This window comes from Trachurus trachurus (assembly GCF_905171665.1).
Source record: "Trachurus trachurus genome assembly, chromosome: 19".
Classification (NCBI taxonomy): domain Eukaryota; kingdom Metazoa; phylum Chordata; class Actinopteri; order Carangiformes; family Carangidae; genus Trachurus; species Trachurus trachurus.
This window is the reverse complement of record NC_139913.1, coordinates 3897633-3909803: the sequence shown is the minus strand read 5'-3', so window position 1 is coordinate 3909803 and position 12171 is coordinate 3897633. Positions and strand designations below refer to the sequence as shown.

At 42.4% G+C, this 12171-nt stretch overlaps 1 protein-coding gene across 4 annotated transcripts in view; it reads left to right on the top strand.

Annotated features, from left to right (window-relative positions):
• LOC311002834 (KAT8 regulatory NSL complex subunit 1-like) overlaps positions 1-12171 on the top strand; it is a 45816-nt gene that overhangs the window by 22340 nt on the left and 11305 nt on the right. For 3 of the 4 annotated variants that reach the window (XM_083994374.1, XM_083994375.1, XM_083994373.1), the window contains exons 3-9: positions 387-528; positions 1723-1806; positions 3882-4030; positions 5289-5430; positions 7436-7601; positions 10290-10445; positions 11837-12100. In XM_083994374.1, coding sequence (XP_083850500.1) covers positions 387-528; positions 1723-1806; positions 3882-4030; positions 5289-5430; positions 7436-7601; positions 10290-10445; positions 11837-12100 — 1103 coding nt within the window. The remainder of the gene's footprint in view (positions 1-386; positions 529-1722; positions 1807-3881; positions 4031-5288; positions 5431-7435; positions 7602-10289; positions 10446-11836; positions 12101-12171) is intronic. The other variant, XM_083994376.1, reaches the window with a different exon arrangement.

The window sequence follows — 12171 nt, the reverse complement described above, 5'->3', positions numbered from 1 at the left end:
CAGGCATTCAGCAGCACACTTCCTGTACACCACTTATAACCAATGATAATTGTGTTTGGGATAATAATTCGATTTTCTGAGCAATGCAACCTTTTTTTTACTATTAGTTTGATTATCGATTAAACCTGCTGGTTGTTTTTTTCCTCGATTATTTCCTTGAAAGTGACAGAAAAGTATCTTGTTTTATCCAGTTAACTGTGAAATAAAACGCAGAAAATACAGAAAATCTTTTATATTTCAGAGGCAGTTTGGCTCCACAGATGACCTAGAAGAAATAATCTTCCAATATTGAATCAATAACTAATCAACTTATAGTTTCAGCTGACTTTATATAACTCATAAATCACCTTGTTGTTGACCCACACTCTTCATCTCTGCGTCCTCAGATGGAAGCGGGCGGAGAGTCGCTACACGGTGGAGCGAGCCGCCATCATCAGCCACTGGAACTGGCTCCAAGCGCACATCTCAGACCTGGAGTACCGCATCCGACAGCAGACGGACATCTACAGACAGATCCGAGCCAGCAAGGTCAGAGTCCGCCCAGCTTCAGCTTCTTGTTATAGACCAGGACCAGCGACGCACCGATCCGGCTTCTTTTTCAGTCCCAATGTTCGATACCGATCAGAAACCACTGTTGAACTGATAAACTGTATGAACCATGACGTGTGGAAGACGGTGAAGGCATCAGGCTTCACTTTAACATGACTTTACTTCCTGCGTTGTTGCTCTATCTGTGTTTGTTGTTACTGATGGCGTCATGGATCATTATTAGCCCCATTATCCGATACCCGATCAATATCTGGACTGATATAGGATCTTATTCAGGGATGTACCGAATCCACGATTTGGTTTTGGATTCTGACAAATGATGGGGTTTGGTTTCTGCTTTGATTTATTTGCACATGAGAGAGAAAATATATACATATATAAAAAAAAGCACAATGAAAGAGTAGAACAAACATACAACATATAGAATAGATACAACATATCACAAATGGACCATAAGTACATCAACTAAACCGAACCCTGAATGAAAACCTTTCAAATCCATCTCAGCATCACTCTCATTACCACAAAAGTCTGCTAGCTTGATGCTAACACATAATGCGAAACACCATAGACAGGCTAACAGAAATTAGCACCACAATCAACAGTCAGTTTAAACCACAAACAGCTGTTATTATCTTAACCTAAACAGGTAAACATGGCATAAGTAACATACAATAATACTTACAGGCAGATATTTTCTCTGCTCTGTGGAGATAATTTCACTATTTGGTTTTTTTCTTCCTTGTTTTGAATGAGGAAAAAATACTAAAGCCTGAATCCTGGATGACTTGAAGCTTCAATGTTCGGTAATGTTTTCTGGCTGTGAGCGTTAATTCTGTTCAAATGCAAAATAGAGGTGAAAGTTATTGCCCATTGTTTTTCATAGTTAGACTAAAACACACTGTGTGAAGTTGTTTACTGCATTTATACTCTGTTTCCTGTCTGGGTCGATGATGGGAGCAGGATTCAGTATTTGGTTTCAGTATTCGGTTGATTCTTAATCAGTGGGTTCGGTTCATCCCTGATCTTCATATCAGATCGGTGCGTCCCTGATCTTCTGGACATAGTGAAACAGTTGTGTGTGTGCTCGCTGCTTGTTGAGGGAGCTGCTGTGATGCTCTGGCTGTGGTTGTGGTTCTGCTGGAGAGTGACGCTCCGCTGTGGGTTTCACAGGGCTCAGTGGAGCTGGGAGGGGCGGCCCCCAGCGTGCTGCCTGCAGGTGGGACGGAGGTGAAGGTGGAGCCTGTCGGTCCTCAGGTAAGCTTCAGTGCAGGTCACCTGGAACGGCTGTGCTGTTTTATTCCTGCTTTGGTTTTATCAACGGTTTCACAGTTGTTGTTGCTTTAATTTAACGTGCAGCAGCGTGTTTGTTCGCTCGTCCTGTTCTGAAGCGTTTGTTAAACGATCTCGCAGGAAATTAGCCTGAAACACAAAATATTTGAAGCTAAGACACATTTTAAGCTTCAGATATTCTTCTATAAGGAGAACAGCTGTTGAAGAAAAGATGTATTGACTAAGTTTAATGTAAATATGCGATTAAAGCAGCTGCGTCCTGTCGATTTACAACTTAATTCATCACCGAGTTTGTTTGTTGTTGTAAATCAAAGCGTTTGGTGGAAGTGAGACGTCTGTCCTCGTCTGTCCCTCAGGTCTGAGCCAATCAGACAAGAGCTTCAGTGAAATCAGCTCCTTCCACATTCACATCTGAATAATAACTCATAGCAGCAGCAGGAGGAGGAGGAGGAGGAGGAGCAGCTCTCTGCTCCTCTGGATGTGTTTGAATAGTTGAGCCACATGTTAGTGAAGCCTGAGCGGCTGCTGCAGGTGTGGCTGCTCGCGCTGGAGGATCTCTGCGTGTTGATTAGTCACACAGCCAGTTTTCTACTTTTATATATTAAATTAAAGGATTTAGTGTCTTTTGCTGAGGTGTATTTCTATTTTAAATAAATATAATCTGCTTTAACGGCTGAAATCTGAATGAATCGGTGCGTTTACATGCACAGCGAAGTGAGTTGAACGTCGTCAGAGTTCGGTCCCAGTTACATGCAACAGGGAAAAAAAGTATAATTGATGGTGTCCTCCTCCTCAGGTGGTGATGTGTCATTTCAGTGGGTTAATACTAGGGCTGCAACTAACGATTGTTTTCATTATCGATTAATCTGTCGATTATTTAATCAATTAGTTGTTTTGGTCAATAAAATGTTGAATGTTGAAAAATATCAATCGGTGTTTCTCAAACCACCAGATGACGTCCTCAAATGCTTTGTTTTGTCCTCCACAAACCAAAGAGAGACTCAGTTTATTGTCATAAAGGAACAAAGAAACCAGAAATATTTGCATTTAAGAAGCTGAAATCAGATAATTTTCTTAAAAAAACTACTCAAACTGATTATTAGATTATCAAAATAGTTGATTAACTTTAACTTAATCGATTATTGTTCAATTAATCGATTGATTGTTGCAGCTCTAGTTAATGCCAACCCCTGTCCGTGTCCGGTCAACTTTTCTGTCACCTAGTAAATAACTGGATATAAATAATTCAGAGATCTGAACCACAGTTCCTGACAGGACGCTGCTCTGGGCTGAAAATATATACAATGACTCAGGTCGTCTCAGGGTTTATTTTTATTTCCTGTTTTACATCTTCTGGCTGGTTGCTCTGTGTGAGATGCCCAGGTGCTTTCTGCTTTCTTTTTTTCTTTATGGCCGGGTTTGGTCCGGTTTCTCTGCTCCACTTTGTGTTGTCTCTACTGTTGTGAAACATGCATCGTCCAGTTTCAGTCAGATTAAGGCGAATAGATGAAGAAAACCCGGTTTCCAATCACATTAATCTGTGTGTTTTAGTCTGATCTGGAGAAGTCCAGTCTGAGTCGGACTAACACGATTACATGCACTTCAGTTCTCCAGTTATAGACGGATTAAGGCCATAATTCGTTTTTCTCAACTGAGTGTTTTTAGAAAAGAGTGAAAGGAGACCTGAAATCTTGAGGTTGTGTTTTTTTTAATTATTATATAATTTGTAAGTTTGGTTGTAGCTGTGAACTTGTGCTCATTAGTGTAGGAGCGTGTGAAGTGCAGCCGTGCTCGCTGATGACAGAGCAGAGCAGAGCGGGTCTCTGAGCTCTGGGATCGCCTCGCTTCGCTCCGTTCACACACACACTTACACTTAAAAAAAAAATCCCTCAGACTGAATAATTGAAGGCCGCGGCACCGGGACGACTCGGTTCGTCTGTTTCTAGTAGTTTCCTTAAATATCTCTCTGGGTTTCTCTGAGCGCTGCCTCTCCTGCGCCAGTTGTCACGAGCTCACTCTGGTCTTATCTGTCGCTGCAGGACGGCGCCTCAGAACGGCTGGAGCACTCGGGCCACGCCCACCTCAGCAGCAGCGCCACTGCCGCCGCCAACAACACCAACAACACCGCCACAGAGGCCGGCGCATGGAAGAGTCAGAACGGACAGCCGGTCAACGGCGTCCTCAGCAGGTACGGCTGATAACCACAGGCTCACGTGCTCCTCAGATATAGACAGATTGCATTCTGGGAAGTGGAGGAGGAAGGGAGTTCTTGATAATTATGGATTTTGAGGAGGATTTGTTGATGTTACTGAGAAGCACTGAGGGAGTTTATTGATCAGCTGATCGATAGAGAAGAAAGTGAATTTGTTGTTGGTCAAGACAAAACACAACATGTTTATCAGGTTCACGTCCTCGGATGTGGAGATTTAATGTCTCAATATGGGTTTAAGGTCAAATAAGATACGTATTATTACAGAGCTGCTGGGAATTTGGACAAATAGTTGATGTAAATTAATTATCTTGTCGGATTGAGATGAGTTTTTTATTATTATTATTGGAGCTGGAAGTTTCTGATAAATCCATCAGTCAGTTCACAGGAAACAGATTTTTTAAGGAAAGTACCGAAATATTTTCTTGTTTCAGTTTCTGAAGAGAGAAATGTTCTGCTCTCACTGTTTTATATTGTTCAGGGTTCCCACTTGTCCTGGAAAACACATGGAAAACACATGGAAAATGAGAAAAAAAAGTCAAATGTCCGAGAAAAGCTTCAGGTGTCCTGGAAAATTATTTACCACATCAGCTACCAGAGCTCTATTTGCCGTTTTCAGACCTCACTAAGGATTTATTTTCTTTAAAAAAAGTGCCTAGTGAGAAAACTAGAGACTTTGAGTTGATGAGTGTTTCCAGTATTGGACCCCACATTTGTGTTGTTCTATGATAAATTCATAGGAATTTCTAAGCATGTAACTGTAAGAGATTATTGCATAACTTAGAGCCATAGACTTCACATCTTTAGATCAGACTTCTGGGGCTGGGAGAGGAAGAAACATAGAAACTAAAATGTACAAAATAAGGTACAACTGTCGAAAAGAACGGGACAGAGGGTGTATAATAACATGCTAAAAATGTCCTGGGAAATGATTTCAAGGAAAGAGTGGGAACGCTGATTGTTGTAAATCGACTCTTTAGCACCATGAGTCAGACAAAAGACGTCAGCGTGAGCTCTGGGAAAATATGACGGAGGTTTTTATTCATTTCTGACATTTTTAAACAAAACAATCTGTAGTTTAATACATAATAAAAAACAATAATCGCATTAATTCATCAGTGTTTTATTACACAGAACAAACCGAGAGAGAGAAAAACACATGTAGTCGTGCGTGAACTCTTTCCATGTCATTAATAAAGTGTAATGAAGCTGATGGTTTTTGTTTCCCGTCTCTCAGGATGGCGGACGGCGGCGACGCCAAGCACCAGCAGCCGTCGTCCTACGACAGCACGTGCGTGGCGGCGCGGACACGGCCGCTCGTCAGCTGTCGGCGAAGGCGGCTCATCCAGCCCAACGCCGTGCCCAACCTCAACGGCAAGGTGAGTCCCGCTCTGTGTGTGTGTGTGTGTGTGAGAGAGTGTGTGTTCACGCCGGCGCTCGAGCTGGAAGATCCGGTTGAACGGGTTAAATTCAGCGCTGCTCGTCTTCGTTAACCCTCCTGTCGTCCTTCTGGGACACAATCTGTTCCCTTCCTTCTTTCCTGCTTTCCTTCCTTCCTTTCTCCCTTCCTTCTCTCCACAATCCCTTTTCCATTCCTTCTTCCTTCCTCCCTCCCATCTTTCCCTTTGCCCTTCCTTCTGCTTCCTTCCTTGACCTAATCTGTTCCTTCCCTCCATTTTTCTTTCCTTCCTTTTTCCCTTCCTTCTTTCCCTTCGTCCTTACTTCTTCCTTCCTCTTGATCTAATTGGCCCAATCTGTTCCCTCCCACCCTCCATCTTTCTTTCCTTCCTTTTCCCTTCCTTCTTTCCACAATCCTTTTTCCTTTCCTTCCTTACTTCCTTCTTTCCCTTCGTCCTTCCTTCTTTCTTTTTCTCCCTCCCTCCTTCCTGCCTTCCTTCCTTCCTTCTTTCCCTTCGTCCTTCCTTCCTTCCTTCCTTCCTTCCTTCTTTCCCTTCGTCCTTCTTTGACCCAGGAGGACAACAGGACGGGTTTCAAGTCACACGATGCGTTCACGGGTTAATTGAGTCGGTTTGAAGGTGTGACTGTGTTGAACGCTCGGTTGCACATTTAAAAGAGATGAAGTGGACTCTGTGTGTGTGTGTGTGTGTGTGTGTGGCTGATTAGTTCCTGGGTGTGTAACCTAATAGCTGAATAAACGAGGTCTGAGCCGAGTGTGAGAAACTAGGACATCTTCAACAACAAAGACGTGTAATCGGCCTCGTGACGACTCACAAGTTTGTTTTAGTGGAGGAAAATAGAAACATGTGCTGATTGTTTATGCTTCTTACCACACACACACACATGTCTGAGGATGTGTGTGTGTGTGTGTGTGTGGTTATTGAAGAGGTTAAAAAAGAAAGTAGTCAGTTCAGTCGTACAACAGGGAATCCCGGTTCTCTCCCTCCGTGTGTGTGAGTGAAGATGAAACTGAAGCTCAGTCGGGTCCATGTGTGAAAACGTGCCGGTGCTTCGTCTCGGTGTCAGAACGAACTTCACTATTCAAACAGAATTCTAATTATTTAAAAAATGGGAACATTCGAAGCTGAATACTGACTACTTATAATATTTCCATTTCCCTTCTTAAAATGTTATATTGAGTTGGTAAAACTTAAGTGTGTTGCAAATGTTACATAACAGATTTATGGATTTGCACAGAGCACACGCACCGATATGATGTATACGAACACGTATACACGGGCGTAACGGCCTGACAATAAGGATGTGAATTTACATACAGCTATTTACTTTAGAAGAAGAATATCTCACTCGAAAGTCGTATCCATAAATTAGAGTACTGAGTAAACACGTGAACTATGTCGCTGTGCAAATTTACATTTTGGGAATTACTATGTTTCAGTGTTAAACTCTCCTATATGAGATTGTCTTCCATGTTTAACATGATCCGTAAGCTTCTAAAGATGAGGAGGAAAACTTATCTGCATTGTTTTATTTTAAATTCTAACTACTACTTTTATCTTTTTTAGTATTACAGCTAAAATGTGGTATTTCTAATCAATTTCTAATCAATTCTCCCACGTTGGGAACCCCTGCTCTAGTGGAGGCAGATGTAGTAATAATAAGCTGGTATAGGTTAATATAATGAGCTAAAAAAAACATTAAAGATTTGAATATTTAACATAAAAAACATTGACATTTCAAATCTGATTTGGGGGGAAGACTGACAGCCCTAACTCTGTTGCCATGACGCCGGCGGGCGGGCGTGCAGCTTCAAGAGGGAAAACGTTTCCTGGAGTGACTCACTTTTCCTCCCGCGGCGAATTAAACTGTAGAAATATTGAGTCGTCACTCAGTAACTCAGTGTTTTAATGCCTCTTCTCTCCCCCTCTGTCCTCTCTCTTCTCCCCCCTCTGCCCCCCCCCCCAGGCCCAGAGGAGCAGCTGTGTCCAGTGTAACTGCAGGATCAACCCCAGCTGTGTGATGTGCGGTGGCTGGCCCACCCCCAGAGAAGACCCCCAGTACGAGCTGCCCACCCTGGAGCGCCTGTCAAGACTGGATCTTGGCGTCCACCCCATCCTGTCCTTCCCTGACGGTCAGTCCACCGGGGTTTCCTGCCCCTGCGTCCAGAGGGGAAGACAAACAGGGAGGGAGGGAGGGAGGGGCCGCAGGCAGGAAGTTTCCTAGAGAACATGTTCAATCCAGTGTTTCCTCCAGGATTTTGAGAGTGGCAAGAGTGGCGGCGAGGGTGGTCTGATCGACGGGTCATTCAAATTTTTATTTGTTTTAACATAACTTTACAGACATTTCAAGTGTTACAGATATGGCACCAATTAATAGTCTGTTTAAGAAAGTAAAAAAGGAGAAACAGATAGATAGGACGAGGAGAAAAACAGACAAGAAAAAATATCTGAAAAAATAAAATATAACATTGATAAAAATAAAATTCTCATCTTACAACTTAAAGGCAGCACCCACCCCTGGCACCCCTCATGCTTCATACATATTCAAAGCATAAATAAATACAATTACATGCAATGCAAACTATCCTTCCAACCATGCCTTACACCCCTCTATGGCACACCCCTTATGTAGTTCACAAAGACTTCCCATATCTGACTTGGTACATTATTAACCCTAGCAACCATCTTTTCAAAGGCAGCAGTCTCTAGTTGCGTTTCCAGTTGCGCATCTAGATGTATCGCATCGGAAAATGATGATGGAAACGCCGCGATTTGAATTAAAATCCCCTGATTCGCACAAACTGAAATACGCTCGCTATGGCCGCAAAGTCCGTAGATGGAAACACACACGATTCGAATTTCTTTTAATGCGCATTTCCCAGTAATTCGAATCACTTTGTATGGAAACATGGCTTCTGTCATGAGTTTTAACCACTCCACAAGCTCTGGTTTATGTGGGCTCTTCCACTTGCGTAGTAGAAGAGCCGAGCCGCAACAATAAGACCAGTTACTGTCACCCGGACCTCTGCTTTGGTAAGGCCTGGTGGCATTAGAGCCTTATCCATTACACCGGTCAGTTTTCAAAATAAAACACCGGGAATGACAAACACGTGAGGCCAATGTGTGTACGTTTGTAGCCTATTTGTGTTTATTAATTGAAACAGAGCGCGAGAGATGAACACACACACACACAGAGCTGAGGGGCGAAGCACTTGACAAGTTTCGTTTTTTAATGAGGAGGAAATAAAGAACTCAGCTGTGATTGAAAAGCATGAGTCGAAAGTTGTAACTGTGTAGTGGTGAGGGGTGCAAAGTAGGAAATGGTAACTGGTTGTGCTTTACGTTGTTTTAACATTAAAAACACGATCCATTACATGTAGAGGAAACCCTGCAATCTCCTCTGTCTCTGTCGGACACAACAAAAGCAGTTTTATATGTTGTAGTTTTCCAGGGAGTTCACACATGAGTCACATATTAACACACGGTGAACAACCAAATTCTGTTGGCACTCCTCAGGCTTACAATCAATCAGTCAGACACTCAATAAAAGACAAATTAGGGCCATAAAAGAACAAATAAAACAATGTAAAAATACCAGCAGATAAAAGTGAACAGCAGCAGCACCTCAGTGGGTTGGGAATCGCTACTGATTTACTGATTCAGCTCGATTTTCCGATTCGATATTGATTCATTTAGAGATAGTTCTGTCTTTAATCTCTTTCTTAACTGAGCAAAATTGGTATTGAAACTGAAATAAGCAAGATGAAACTCTCTAACCTGGTGCATTATGAAAAATATCCATGTTTACATAAAGGATTGACCCAAAAGCAGTGACGTTAATGCACATGTATTTAACACGACCCCCTACAGAAGTAAACACTGCAACTCTTCAGTACAGTTGTGGGTTTTAATCGCGATAAATGAAGATCACTATGAATCGGAAAATCAATTATTTTAAACCCAGCTGTAGTGAATAACAAATATCACTCAGATAAACTGCATCATGTCACAACTCAAAGATTTCCTTCTTCATTCATTTAACTATTAACACGCTCTCAACTCACATCAGTCTCCGTAATGATCCGCTACAGACGCTGATTTAAAAGTCAGATCAAAACATTTCTGATCCTCGATCCCTTAATTGTCTCTCATTTGTATTTTTATTCAAAGTGTTTTAGTCTCACAAATCCTCTAATTATAGTTGAGCGTCAGGTCGTCGAGGCTGATTGTTCCGTCTAAAATAATAATATTCTCATTAAATATTTGTCTGTTGTGACTAAAATCCAATGTTTTCTTTGCATCTTCAGTTAAAACACAGGATTTACACAGATGTGTGATTATTATTAACAGTTTACAGTTTCCTCTGCGTTATGATTTAGAAGAAGTCTTTTTATTTAAAGAGCAGATTTCATACAGAAACTTGCTCAACATGTCAAAACACAGATATGAGTCACCAAACAAATCAATAACAAAGAAGGAAACACAGGAACTCGTCTGACCCTTTTCTGTTCCAGCAGATTTTTAGTCAACATCTGTTTCCTCTAAAGTTCTCAGTCTGTTCATCTTTAATTTATGTATTTTTAATCTTGTTAAATGGGATTATCAGACTGAGCAGCACCGTCTCTATTGTTTCTGTGATTAAAAACCTGAATTTACCTTTTCTCTTTACAGAATAAAAGCTCCATATGTATCGATTCAATGAAATAATATCCTGTATCGATATTTTCCTGTTAACAAGGAGTTTGTCTAACATGAATCTCTGTCGACTGAGTGTTTATATCTCAATGTGTGTTAAATATTTCCCTCTGTGTGTTTCTCAGACGTTTGTATAGGGCTCCGTCTGCAGCAGGTGATGAAGAGCCAGTGGCAGACCAAGTCTCTGGAGAGGAGCAAACCACTGAAGAAGCTCTCGCTCAAACACAAGCTCTCCTCGTCCAAAGAGAAGCACAAGTTCACCAACTCGCTCATGGCAGTCAGTAAGTGGAGGACGAATCACCTTCATCATCATCACACAAGACCTGGTTAAACTTTAGTCGAGCTGCATGACTCAGCGAGGAGCAATGTCAGTTTAATACATGAAAACCTGCCATCGCTTAAAGTGGATGAAAGACTAAAATGTAACTGACCATAGATGGACATCATCATAACACTAGACGGGCTTTAAAGGGTCATTTCACTTTACCTCAGCCAAATCCAATGCACTTAAGAACACAGTGTTATTATATAGAGCGAACAGACTCCCTCCTTGTCTTATTGGTATTGATGGTAAATCAAGATTCAAAAAGACACTCGTTACTCAAATTATGATTTCTTTATGTATGACACCTTTCTTATTACCTGCTTTTATTAAAGGGATAGGTCAACATTTTGGAAAACTGGCCCATTGCCATAATCCCTATAGTCATAGCAGTAGGTTCGTTACTTTTAATTGTCAGTGCAAGCTGAGGGCGGAGCAGAGCCGTGAGCTGCTCACAGCTACGCTACGGAGGCTAATTTGGCTGATTTCTTGGTTTCCCTCATCAAACTCATCAAATACACAATCCAACAACTCCACAACGCTCTGGTGGACAAGTTGTGACCTGCACATTCACCATGCTATGAGATAATAACACAACGTTACCAGACAGAGTTGTTTTAGAGGGAAATGCAGAGACTGCTTGCTGAAAAACTGCCTCCGACGGGAACGTGCATCAGCGGTTTTGCATGAATTTCCCTCTACAACAACTCTGTCTGGTAACGTTGTGTTATTATCTCATAGCGTGGTGAATGTGCAGGTCACAACTTGTCCACCAGAGCGTTGTGGAGTTGTTGCTGTTCTAAAAATAGCTTGCACAGAGAATTAAAGGTAACGAACCTACTGCTAAAACTATAGGGATTATGGCAATGGGCCAATTTGCCAAAGCCAAAAACTATCCCTTTAACTGTTCGACTATTTTCTTGTCATGTGATTTAAAGTTGTTTGTCTTTAAACGGACCCCAGGAGGAATAGACCTCACCAAGGTGACGACTAATGGGGATTCATGTACAAATAAACAAATGGATGAACTCTTCTCTCGTCGTCTTAAATCGACTAAACAGAGGAGATCGAACCTGTTTTTATATTAAACGTATAAATTAGAGACGGAGGGAAAATCTGTCGCTGTCGAACTGTGAAACGAGCGAAGCGACGTGTCTCAGACTCTCACTCTGCTCGTTGTTATGAAGCGTCACTTCACACCAACAGAATTCACCATTAGACCGTCTTTCATAACGCCGCCGGGCTCAGATAGTGAACACGCCACATCTTATAGTTTAGGTTTTTATTATTATTATTGTTTGACCCTTTTTATATATTTAAAATGTTCAAACCTTCCTCCCGGTGTTGCAGGACTGGGCCACTTTAAGAACCGAGCCGAGAAGCCGCGGACGGTGGACGGCAGCGTGGGCCTCGTCGGCAGCGGCGGCGGCGTTGGTACCAGCAGTACCGGCGGCGGCGGCGGTGGCGGCGGCTCTTTGCTGAACGCCGCCCGGCTGGAGGGTCAGGCCGTGTGCAAGACGGAGCGGCTGCAGGCGCTGTCCACGCCGCTCGGCCCCTACGACAAGAACTACAGCCGCAAGAGGTTAAGAGAGCCGTCGCTGGACCGAACCGACAGTGAGTTGTTCAGACTGACACGTGTTAACTCTTCATACACCGAGGCTGGAAACGGATCGAATTGGACGTAT